The sequence below is a fragment of the Octopus bimaculoides genome, chromosome 6, assembly GCF_046866305.1.
Source record: "Octopus bimaculoides isolate indiv1 chromosome 6, ASM4686630v1, whole genome shotgun sequence".
In the NCBI taxonomy this organism is placed as follows: Eukaryota; Metazoa; Mollusca; class Cephalopoda; order Octopoda; family Octopodidae; genus Octopus; species Octopus bimaculoides.
In genome coordinates, this window is record NC_142933.1 from 94,066,425 (window position 1) to 94,079,629 (window position 13,205).

General features: G+C 36.5%; 1 protein-coding gene across 1 annotated transcript; it reads right to left on the reverse strand.

Annotated features, from left to right (window-relative positions):
* Window positions 1-964: 964 nt before the first annotated feature.
* LOC106883830 (uncharacterized) lies at window positions 965-12,982 on the reverse strand. Its single transcript, XM_014934969.3, has 6 exons — window positions 12,857-12,982; window positions 10,218-10,262; window positions 7,340-7,545; window positions 4,643-4,843; window positions 4,039-4,260; window positions 965-1,415 (listed from the first exon to the last, which is right to left on the reverse strand). Exons 1-6 carry the CDS (start codon window positions 12,915-12,917, stop codon window positions 1,224-1,226), a joined length of 927 nt encoding a protein of 308 aa, XP_014790455.1. The 5' UTR covers window positions 12,918-12,982; the 3' UTR covers window positions 965-1,223.
* Window positions 12,983-13,205: the final 223 nt, after the last annotated feature.

Consider the following 13,205-nt stretch of genomic DNA (forward strand, 5'->3'; position numbering starts at 1 on the left):
GGCGAACTTGGGCATCGACGAGGAATACCTGACCCGCCTGTTCAAGACAACTTTCGGGCCGGGACCTATGGACAACTTCCAGAGATCCCTGGCCTGGCAGTGCTATCGAGAAGCGCTACTCGTTCGGGATAAGCTCTACAGGCATGGCTCGAGAAACACGGGGCCGACCTGCCCGAGATGCGGACTGAGCGACGAAACTGTTCTGCATGCACTCGTGCAGTGTACAAGCATTTCCGATCTGTGGGCTTATGTCGAACGACTGCTATTACGTGTGGGACGAGTCAGTTTATCAGCCGACTCTATCTTGAATATTGTTGTGCCTCCTTCCTTCAAACGGGAAGGAAGAGCTGTTTTCCTTGTACTTGTGACTATGGCGAATGAATGTGTATGGTGTACGCGTCTGAAAGGTCTAGAGACAAACACTTTCCTCTCTGGTGAATCTCTCATGAACTTCTTCAAGCATTCCTTGAAGAGGAAAGTAAGAGAGGGAAGTTCTGTCTACTGAATGCTTCAAGAAAAGATGGGTGAATGTAGCAAGGATGGCACGTGTGGATGACGGAGCCACCTTGAGCATGACCCTATGAACCAGAAAAAAAAAAGCTAAAAAGAGAGTCACTTACTGTAATGTATTTTTCTACATGATATTATTGGCCAAGGTTACCGTGGTCTTTTCCATATGCTTTTGCTACCTACGGTTATTTCACTTGAATCTAAACATCTGTCGATATATCTTTTAATTTATGGATCTTCGTGACATTGTTTCATTATGCTAAACATTTCGACAATGCCTGCTATTTGAACTCATTATTGTAGAATATAGAGACTTTCTCTCTCTCTCTCTGTACATATACATTTCTACATTAGAGTCATTACCTTCCTTGGCGTAAGCGTGACACACGGACAAAATTGACAAGAACGGTGATGATGGTGATGATGATAATAATAAGAAAAACAACTCAGAATAACCGGTTATAGATAAATTTATTTATTTCTTTATTGCCCACAGGGGGCTAAACATAGAGGGGACGGACAATCAAGGATAGGCTAAGGGATTAAATCTATTACATCGACCCCAGTGCATAACTGGTACTTATTTAATTGACGCCGAAAGGATGAAAGACAAAGTCGACCTCGGCAAAATTTGAACTCAGAACGTAAAGGCAGACGAAATACCGTTAAGCATTTCGCCCTTGCCAGCACGCTGCCCTTTATAAATAGACTTATTACAACTCTCCAAGGGAGCCAATTGCAGAAGCAATAAACCTATTGAAATAATTGGGATCAAGTGCCTCTATGACGCCTTTACTTGGAACGAATTTATACATTTCAAAATTTCCAGAAATGCCACTGCTTGTGTTTTCGATAAACAGTATACGTTCAGTGTGTTTGTACGCAGACAGCTTGATACGATACATCTAGAATAAGATCAATAAAATACACAGAGAATTAATTAGTGAAATATAAAATTAAAAGAACATCTACAACGCTCATTTGATAAAAGGTGAATAACTGTTCTCTTTCCATGCTAGTATTATATGAGGAGGGCAAAATAAGATTTTATTACGTTCTACAAGAATTTAGATTTATGAAAAAAAATCTGAATAAATCGACCAAATGCAACAGACAATTGATGCGTTCTGTCATATTTTCACATTGTCGTTAATCTATCCCCAAGATTATTCCTAATCGAGCAGCTCTCTGGTTAAAAATGTACTAGCTATGGTGTATAATATTTTCAGGCACATGATATCGAGAACTACTTTATATTATGTATTCTTGCTGTTTCTTTAACGATTGTATGATCTGAGGGCGATTTGACTGCTATTGCTAATCTTTGGGGCGACCACTTACAGGCTTCTACTATAGTTTTATTTCGATGAATCGTAAATAGTACATAAGCTATTCGATAAACAATAAGCTACATATTAGTGTTTAGTAAAATAGAATTGCTGTTACACATTTTTCTTTCCCGTCAAAGCCGATTTAACTTAAAGAGAGCGTTGTGTAATGTGTTTGAAGTATTACAACATAATGTGTTACTCAGGATATTTATTGCTTCAATACACTTGGTATGTCTGTGTGTTTCTATATTTAAAGTAGGAACGAAATAGCATAGAATTGATGGTTTGTTACAGTGAGTCAACTGAGATCATTTCGGCAAGTCATTTACTACTATAAATCATTTCTTTATTTTCGGGAAATCATTTACTTAACAAGGCGTAGACTTGGCTGTGTGGTAAGAAGCTTGCTTCCCAACCACATGGTTCCAGGTTCAGTTCTACTGCATGACACCTTGGGCAAGTGTTTTCTCCTATAGGCTCGGGCCAACTAAATCCTTGTGAGTGGATCTGGTAGACGGAAACTGAAAGAAGCTCGTCGTATATATATATATATATATATATATATATATATATATTTACATGTGTGCGTGTGTGTGTTTCTGTGTTCGTTCCCCTATCCTCGCTTGACAACCAGTCAAGTGGGGATATGACGTAAACACCAGTCTTGGTGTTTACGTCCCCGTAACGTAGCGGTTCGGCAAAAAGAAACGATAGAATAAGTTCTAGGCTTTAAAAAGTAAGTCCTGGGGCGTGATTTGTTCGATTAAAACCCTTTGAATCGGTGTTCGATCATGGCCGCAGAAATATGCAATTAAAAACCACAAGAAAATGAGTACCGTGGCGTTCTGGCAAGGTTAGTTTTATAGAGGTTTGACTCTACTTAACTATGCAAACGGTGAATTTAAATTCCATCTCAATAAAACATAATGTTTCAAGAAGGAAAAAGCTTATATAAAAATGGAAGATTTTGGGGAAAAGCAACTAAATGATATCAGCACTAAAATACACAAAGTCTAATGGATCCCTTTATGAGTAGCTTCTTATTTTAAACTTAAAGATAACTTCTAAATGTTACTTAAAATAACACATTTCTTCGACTATGGAATGTTAGGGGGAAAATGCTTGATTTCACTTTCTCGTACCTTTAACTTCAACAAAATTTTTTATTTCATTTCAAATAAAAATACATTTAGAACTAATTTAAATTCACAGCCTTTGTGATAAAATATCCTTAACCTGTGTTATTTTAGGTTTAAAACAACAAGTGTGGTTCGTTTTAGTTTACAATAATATTATTCCTCGCGTAAAAGTAATATTTCCAGTGGCAATAGCTGCTTGGCTTGTAGCCTACTGATCTTGAGTCTTCTAAAATTATCAGTCATAGACCAACAGACCATGAGACTTCTAAAATTAGAAATCTGTTCTACCGGATTGCGTTAAGATTACAATAACTGTAAAATGTATTTAAACATTAAGATGGATGAGTGCTGAATGAGTAAGAAGAGTAGTCATTCGCTTTCAATTCATTATCTGTTTTATTGTTGAAAGCTTTAATGAGACGCGACGGTCCCACAAAAAGAAAAGAAAGTAACGTAGGAAAATTCTGTTTATAGTAGTAGAATGTCCGTTAAGAGAAGCAAGATTATTTTCGTGAAAGTTGTGAGAGTGCTAGTGTTAGTGTATGCAGTTCTTTCACTACACAGCATTTCAACAGTTGTAACTGTGGAGTCTCCGCGGAATGTAAGAATTTACCGGTCATTACGCTTTACTACTGGCATCGCTAAGCTCTTGATATCCAAACTCTCTTCCAGTCAATCTCTGACTTTTCTCTTCAAATTTTGTCTCTTTTTATATACTTCAGAAAAAAACCTGACTGAACAGATCTATTGACGTTATCACTCGAAAATGCGGGACATGTTTACGTATAGTTTCATTGGCCAGATTTTTGCTGGTGTCATTACTCAATCTGTCAAAATATCGCTTGCTGTTTAAAAAGAATTTTCCGATAGAAAATCAAAAGGTCTGGTGTTCGAATCAGCGTGTAGATCTATATGTTTATCAGAAATATCAAATTGGAAACGCCTATGATGATTGGTGTTAGTATGATGAAAATGAAGCAGTGAAAAGATTTTTTTTTTTTTTTTAAACATTTGGGGTGGGGGCGTTGAATATCTTAGAAAGAAAGTTTATAAAATACCTGAAAATAGGGTTTTTTTGGTTCAGGATATCTCAAAATCCCAACGTTTACTACTTCACGAGTTAAATATTGGTTGACATAAAAAAAGGTTTCAAAACTCCGGATGGCTGCACCAGTAGTACTAACAAGCCTTTTAAAATCCTCTAAGTTGATTTCAGCTGCTTCAAAAACATCTTGGTCATTGAGTAAGTCTCCTTTAAACCATGATTCAATTCTCTTCGCCTAAAAAAAAATAAAAAAAAAAAAATAATAATAATAATAGATTAGCATTGAAATAAATAATTTGTTTTAATAAAATATTTTAAACTCCGTATTCTGGTTATATGTGTGTGTGTGTGCTAAAAGAGGGTGAGAGGCAGTTTATATAACACTTTATGTCCCACTTAGATGGAAGACATGATAATCCAGTATGTCTGAATGGTTTTTCTGGACTGTTAACCTTGTTTTGTGTTTCTATTTACATTTCAGTCAGTATATGAGCCGTTTGATTTTTTTAAGTGTTATACATACATATAATACATATTTCCTTTAGCTAGATTTGAACGAAGATTCCGTTATATAATGTCAATTTTCCTGCTCTAGTTTTATTAAAAATGAATCTTACCGTACTCGTCAATGTTCGCCCATCAGAAATCCCACTATACGAAGACGACAATGATTTCTTTCTTCTGATAACACCATTGCTAGGTATCTGGATAAACTTATTTTGTTTCATGGCGTTCAAATAATCTCCAAACTCTAGCTTATTAGCACCTTTTTCCCGGATCAACTTTTCGATTATGGATTTGGTAGTTCCAATCAACACCTAATCAATATAAAGAAAGTTATTACAAATAACTATTGCCTGAACTGTTGATGTTGATTTTATCGCTTAGTTTAGTAGCACCATTTGACCTGTGTGTGCATTTAGAGTTCAAGTTGTGTTAAGTGTCCGGACACGGCTTCTTCATGCAGCCCTTCCATTACTCCTTTCCTTGTGTAGTGTCACTGTTTATCAAAATGTACAGATGAAAAACGTTTGCACGTGAAAGGCCCATTGCTAGACAGACTTCGAGAATAACAGCAAGGAGATTACTCTATTAGCGGGTTCAAAATATCGTATCTTCATTTCCTCCAGTTCATCGTTGGTGTCCGAGTTAGTGCAGACCACAAACAAACTTCCAGGTAGTTTACTTAATGATCAAAATAATGGTTAACGACAAAGCAAGACCAACATTTGCATTCACCACTCCTCACATAGAATCTAATATCATATATTAGGCTGAAACGCAATTTTATCATAGTATTTTAATTATATATTGGTGAATTTCGACATACTTAATAATTGATGTATGTTCTTTAATAATTTTCTACTTATTTCAGACAGAAAACATTCTTGAAGAATAGGCGCCCTAAATTATGAACATGACAAAAAAGGGCCTTCGCTTACTTTTCTTACATGAGCACAATACTTGGGTACAATGCCTCCCAACATCAACAGAGCACAGGGAGAGGAGTCCACAAGTGATCACACAGTACGAAGGTGGTTTCAAAAATTCCGTTGTGGTGATGAGAGCCTTGAATATGAAGAAGGTAGAAAACGGTCATACAATCTTGACAATGAACAACTGAAAGCAATTGTTGAACGAAACCCACCTCTAAGTGTCAGAGAAATGTCTCAGGCACTTAGTGTTGGTATTGCAACGGTCTCCCGCAATCTGTAGAAGATTGGTAAGGTGAAAAATCTCGATAATTGGGTACCGCATGAGATCAATGAAAATTAAAAGTTCGGCGTTTTGAAGTGTGCTCGATGCTCTTTCTGCGAAACATCAATAATCGTCTTCTTGACCGAATAGTCACTTATGACGAAAAGTGGATCCTTTATGTTAACCATAAACGATCAGGTCAATGGATTGATCGTGATGAGTCCCCCAAACATTTCCCAAAGCCAAAGTTGCATCATCAAAAGATTATGGTGACAGTCTGCAATTGGTGTTGTCCATTACAGCTTTCTGGAAGCCAATCAGAGCATTACAGCATAGGGTACACGTGTCTGTGGAGTGCTCAGCCACTTGCACGTTAATTTCACGAGTAGGCTGTTCCGTTAATCGGATCAACTGGAACCTTCGACGTCGTAAGCGACAGAGTGCCAACAACAAATGCACATAGGAAGTGAATGACTCTTTTTTACGATTGCTTGAAAATGACGAAAGGACATAATACTTCATTATTCATTCCTTTCGTTTTATAACATTTACATTTTCTCTAATACTACAGTGGCGATAACTAAATCTGCCCACGATGTAAATTGCCTTGCGATGAAATTACGGATATTGAATTATTCATTCACTATTAATTCACTGCGATAGATTTACAACAAATTGTTTCACAGGCACATTGACAAACCAAATAGCATTTTCTAAGGCATCGCTGTCTTTATATTCATCGGATCGGATCGTCTAATTACTGCCTAACCAGAGCAATACACTTTATGTCATTCTACCATACAATACCATTGCACAGTTTATGCTAAGTTGCGCTGCCGCCCTGTGACCAAAGAACACAATCTATCATCCCAAAAAGAAGTCGTTCACCATCTCCAACGTGAAAGCTTTTATCCACCAAGCATAATATTGCATTGCTACATGATTTCTATTGAAGAAACAAAGGATGAGTTTGTCCATAGTACAGCCTGCAAGCAATCTCGCCTTCCAAATTGCAGCAGAAAGTTCTGATCCTTTTTTATGAGAATCTTTAACACTATGGACACTTCCCACGTACCATCTCGCAACTATGATAGCTCTCTTAAAAGTACTCTCAACGAAAATAATCTCCATATTTCGCTGGCTTTGCTTCCAACACCATACACTATCCTTCTGTTTGTCTACAATCTTACTAGTAACTGGAGTTTCCCATGAATATCATTTAACTATTAATTTTTATATTAATACAACCAGATAAATGTCTTTGTTTCTTACCCATTTCTAGTATGCAAACCTTGTAAAAGCAAGTTTTAAAAGGTATGGATAATTTGTAATCAAAATAAAATGTAAAGATTTTTTATCCTTATCTAGAACAATAGATATATTATTTAATTAAAAAAACACATTATCCACATAAAATAACAAACAATATATACTTTAGCATTAATATATTTACAATATATTAGTAAAAAGTTAACTAGTAAAAAGTTAACTAGGAATAGTTAAAAGTAACTAGGAATAGTAAAAAGTTAACTAGGAATACGCATTATTCGGCATTTATGGAGATATGGGAACGTTAGAGAATGTGCAGTTTATAGAAATTCAGAGAAATTGTTTACCTGTACATTGCGATCCATATCTTGAAATACTTTTCTAGTCAGATTACCAAGACTTGGGGCTAGACCACAGTTAAAAGGAACTGTCTGCGAAGCCAGTAAAGTCTTTGCATCTGTATTTCTCATATAATTTCTAGCATCTCTAACAACCTCTGAAACGGTCTTTAGTCCTTCGATAGGTTCAACAGAACCGCCTTGTGGTTCAACGTCTGGTGGTGAGAAAGAACTTTATTACATATAGAATTATTGTTAAAAACAGATGATAACAGAGACTGTGTAGTTTCAAGTAAATTTGGTGTTGAACTTGGATACTATTAGTTAAATGCATACACGTGTATGTGTGTGATATGCATACTTACATATATACATGTATATATATAAACATATGTATATACATATGTACGTGCACATGTATGTGTGTGTGTGTATATATATATATATATATATATATATATATATATATATATATATATATATATATATATATATATATACATATATATATACGGAGATGTACTTGCATTGCAAGTGACCTAATCTGAGATCGTGTGCTGGAACGAAAACAATTGCAGCGTGGAAGGTGTTTATAAGCCATTTAAAATAACACACAAAAGCTGTCAGATTCACTTCAACATTTAAATTTAATTTGTCAAAATATTTTCGTCGCTTTGAGACCGCGACCTGTTCACTGACAAAATTGTGTGCTGCACTAATACCAAACAGTTAGTATTTGCTTATTATTAGTACTTTGGTACGAGCACGTAGGTGTGCGCGGAGGTGAGAGAATGCCATTTTTAAGGCTCTTCTGGTTGATCTAACCATGGGTGCCTTTTTCTTTTGGAAGCTCCGACCTCGTTTTGTATGCTTTTCTAGGGGACGGTTTCTGCAAAAAAAAAAAAAAGGACGATCACAAGCTTTTGTCTTTCTATGAATGTAATTCTCTCCTGTATCCTAGCGTTGCTTTAATTCCCATTATAATCACTACCAGTTATACTTTATCCTTTCACTATTATTTTTATTATTTTTTCTAGTACGAACATGAAAACATTCTACCTTAGACACGGCTATAAATTCATGTTTTTATTCTTAATTTTTCCCACAATCATCATCATCATCATCATCATCATCATCATCATCATCATCATCATCACGACGACGACGACGACCACCACCACCACCACCACCACCACCACCACCGCCGCCACCGCCACCACCACCACCACCAACACCACCACCACCACTACCACCACCGCGACGTCATCATCGCCAGTATCATTGCTACTATTAATATATCCTACCAAACCGATAACTATAAATTCGCGCGTTTATTTTCAGTCTTAATTTATTTTCCTCATTATCATGATGACTAATACCATTACCAGCCATTTACCATTTACTTGTTCCTCTTCTGTATTTCTGTTTTCTTTTTGTTTTTGTATTTGGTTTACAATATTCTTCATGTGAACTCGTGTGTCGAAACAGATTTTGTTGTATTTCGGGAGGGCCATTATGCCAATGATATATATATATACACACGCACTGGTTCTATTTAAATTCTTTTATTTTCATCAGTCAATTCGTTAACATTTAACCAATTAACTAATGGACAGTTTGATTAATCATTCGGAGGAACTAAAACTAAAAGAGCAACGAATCAACCCGTCAGGTTATTTTAAAATCGTTTCTCTGACGCTTGCGATCTCATGAATGACATACCGTCTCACCTCTAGGTCTAGTATCAATATTATTATAGTTTAAGCTGCAGATATCTTACATGCAAGTCCACTAGTATCGTTGACCAGTCGATGATGCGTTCCATAAAACAGAACTGAAGTTCTCTTGAAGTAGTTGTATGCTGTCAACTTAATGTGACAGTCCCCTGAAGGGAATAATACTACTGTTGGTTAGACGTAGGAAGCTGCTCTGCTTCCTGTCGGCCTTGACACATTTCCTGTGTCCTTATGTTTACAAGGGTGGGGGGGGGGGACAAGCACCTCCACCCAGCTAAGCCTGCATCCAGAGACATAGACATGTCAAGAAAACTTGTAAAAATAAGAACACAGGAAATGTGTCAAGGCCGACAGGAAGCGGTGCAGCTTCCTAGGTCTAATAAGTAATCTTGCGACAGATCGGTATCCCGTCCAGTGGGGGAAATATATACATTACAGAATCAGAGAAACTTATGGCTCATAAAGAGCCTTTTATATATTTTTCTAACCCTTTAATCCGGACATTCTCAATGTAGTGACTTTCCTTGTTCTCTAAAGTGTGGCCCGCGGGAGGCGTTACAATCCCCTTCACACAAGCCCACCCCCATTACCATTGTCACCCCAACTGCGTCAGAATATTTGTGTTGAATACAACGGGTGCCGTGTGTCGCGCATACGACTTGGCCATCGCAGATATACACACATACGGCAAGTTTCGTCGTTTATCCATCAACATCAAATTTGCTGCAGCTTCTTCATGTGTGTTAACCAGTTGTGCGTTTTGTGGAGACGTGGCTCTCCGGAAATTCGTGTCAACGAATAAACGAATATTTTGAGAGAAACCTCATCTTTTTCAGTTTCTTTTTTTTTTTTTATCTGATGTCTACAACAAGATTCTGTGAAACCACATCATTTGTTTCAAATATTTTGCCACAAGTTTGGGGATTTCACATTACATTTGGATCCACATTGCACTTGGCAAATACAGTATTCCAGCATTGTCACACTGTACTTTATGCGAAGAATATCTTCATATTAGAGAGTGTTACTTGGTTTTTAGCAAATCGGAAGCATGGTATATCATTTAGAACCTAATTGTTTTTCTACCAGTTTGTTGTTAGAATGTATTATTATGAAACCTTTCTCCTTAAGTGTATTGTAGAAAAACTTACCTGCAGACATGATTTTCATCATCTCATCTAAGCGCAGGACAGACGCTGAAGCAAGTAAAATAAAATTTTGTTTAATCAGTTTATACAATTACATTCAGAGTTATTAAAACAGCTAGAAAATAATGAATCATTTATTCTAAATGTGTTGCTTTCAGCAATCGTTTTAGCCTATTCTGTACATGCATGCAGGTTTCTTCCATCATGATCTACTGCAGCGTAATAACAACGGAGTTTAACTATGTCTTATTACAATATTTACCGGCCTATAAGACGCATCTTCGCATAAGACACATCTTTATTTTCCAATGATATTTGGAGGAAGGGGAACAAACTATTTAGCATGTTTCATAATACATTTATTGCAAGATATTTTAAAGTGACTTTTTAGAGGAAAATTTATGGTTCTGTGCAAGTAAATACAGTATACTGGAATAAAGTATGAAAACATAAATTTACCGTAAATGAACTACGTTATAGGAGTACCGTATTTAAACTTTATTGTCTAACACTTCAACTGTATAGATGTTTATATTTTGGGCGAGAAAATAGCCATACAGGATGCATAAACTTGTATTTCTGGCTGTGATGTTTCATGTAACAATGATCAACCACCAGGGTGGAACACTACATAATTGCTAACGTACCGTAAGCAATTTTTCGTAAGTTTGTACTAACAGATTGTGATATTTTGGCTTGTTTTTAATATATTATTATTAGTAATCGATGGCGCGCCGGACAAAAATGCTCAGCGGCATTTCGTCCGTCTTTACATTCTGAGTTCAAATGCCGCCGAGGTCGACTTCTTCGATTCATCGTTTCGATAAAATACCAATTGAAATCTGGGATCGATGCAATTGACTAACCCCCACTCTCAAAATTGATGGCCTTGTACCAAAATTTGAAACCAATATATCATTATTAGTGATAATTATTGAGCCTAGTGGACTCATGCTTACCTGGCTTCCTGACATACACTTGGACTCCCATCCGCAATACGGCCGCATTAGATGCAAGGCAACTGTTTAATACATTTAGAAATAAAACGCAAAATACGGTAATTGAGCTCTTAATTACCGTAGCTATATCTTTTGCTGTTCATTCGTATAAAAATGCTACGCATAAAATCAATGACGCCATTAATTTTAGTTTCAGTTTGTTGGACTCGGAATATCTTGCCTGCCAGTTTATATATTTACTTTCATATTTCACAAAGACAACAAGAACATATTAAGTCATAAATAAAAATGTTGAATCAACTGCACTTTAATTCAAATCCTAATTTACTGACTTCAAACAACAGTCAGAATAATAAAGAAACAAAGAGAGAACTCAAGCAGTTGCTTATGATTCCTGTTATATTCTGCTACGATTAGTTGTTGTTGTTGGCACTCCGTTGCTTACGACGCCAAGGGTTCCAGTTGATCCGATCAACGGAACAGCCTGCTCGTGAAATTAACGTGCAAGTGGCTGAGCACTCCACAAACACGTGTACCCTTAACGTAGTTCTCGAGGATATTCAGCGTGACACAGTGTGACAAGGCTGACCCTTTGAATTACAGGCACAACAGAAACAGGAAGTAAGAGTGAGAGAAAGTTGTGGTGAAAGAGTACAGCAGGGTTCGCCACCATCCGCTGCCGGAGCCTCGTGGAGCTTTAGGTGTTTTCGCTCAATAAACACTCACAACGCCCGGTCTGGGAATCGAAACCGCGATCCTATGACCGCGAGTCCGCTGCCCTAACCACTGGGCCATTGCGCCTCCACTTTGCTACGATTAACATAGACATTAAAATTCATGTAGTAACAATATGTTAATATCTGATGTAGGTGTCTATGAGATACGTTGTTAAATTCCTTAAATGTGCGAAACTATTGACTTTTGTCTTTGACACAAAGATATTATAGATTGTTATTATTTAGACTCAGGATAGCCTTGATCGAACAGACCAGTGATCAAAAGTGATCAAGCCATCCTAACAGTCCGAGGATTATATTGTTGAATGTCATTTTTTCTTTTTTGAGAGAGAGAGGAGAAAAGACGTAGAGAGAGAGGGGAGAAAAAGAGAGAGAGAAATGTGCGGGGGATGGAGTGCAATTTGATTTGAAAAGTGTTTGCCTGTTATTTCTGGCAGCTTTCATGGCCAGGTAGAGGCTCGTTTTGGCTCGTAAAGTCTGAGATTTTTACGGTAGATATATAATCGATTGAACTGATGGTAGTCCATTACTGGTACTTATTTTCATCAACCCTGTAGGTATTAAACGTAAAGTTAGCCTCAAAAGAGTTTAAGCTCAAACCGAAACTAAACACTGCAAGGCATTTAGTTTGGAATTTAACTGTGCATGTGATATCACTACCATCACCTTAAGTCGGTAAAATTAATTTTAAAAATTCATTAAATAGATACTCAATTAAAATTGATCATTTCCACGTAATTACAAAACTGAAATATATCTAAAACATTAACAAAAAAACTAAAACATTTTAAGTGAGTTGTTTAGAGTAATACATAAGCAACGATATGTATTTAATGTGTTGGCAACGATATCATTCTTATTAGCATTTTTACAAGATATCAAAACATAGACTATTATCAATTATATTTGTTGTATGTTACGCTGTTTATATACATGATATACCTACCGTAGATAGTTGGAAGGCACACGAATGCGCCGAAAAGACAGAAGATTCCTGTGAATTGCATGGTTGTACAAGTATCTTTCCACTCGGGCAGCCAATTCCAATGGGATCGTTCTTATATACAAAAAGAGACAGATTGTTAAATTCACAAAGTTGCAATACCATTTGTATATAAGCGAAATTCAGTTTTTAGTTCAACAATAGAAAGCGACAAAGAAAGTTTCTTCTTCTTTATCTTATTATCCGGTTTACTCTAGATTCTTATGTCACTGAAGATAGAAAGACTAAGATCAATATATTCTGAATGTATCGACCTTAGTCTTTCCAACTGCGTAGTATACGTTTTGTTGAG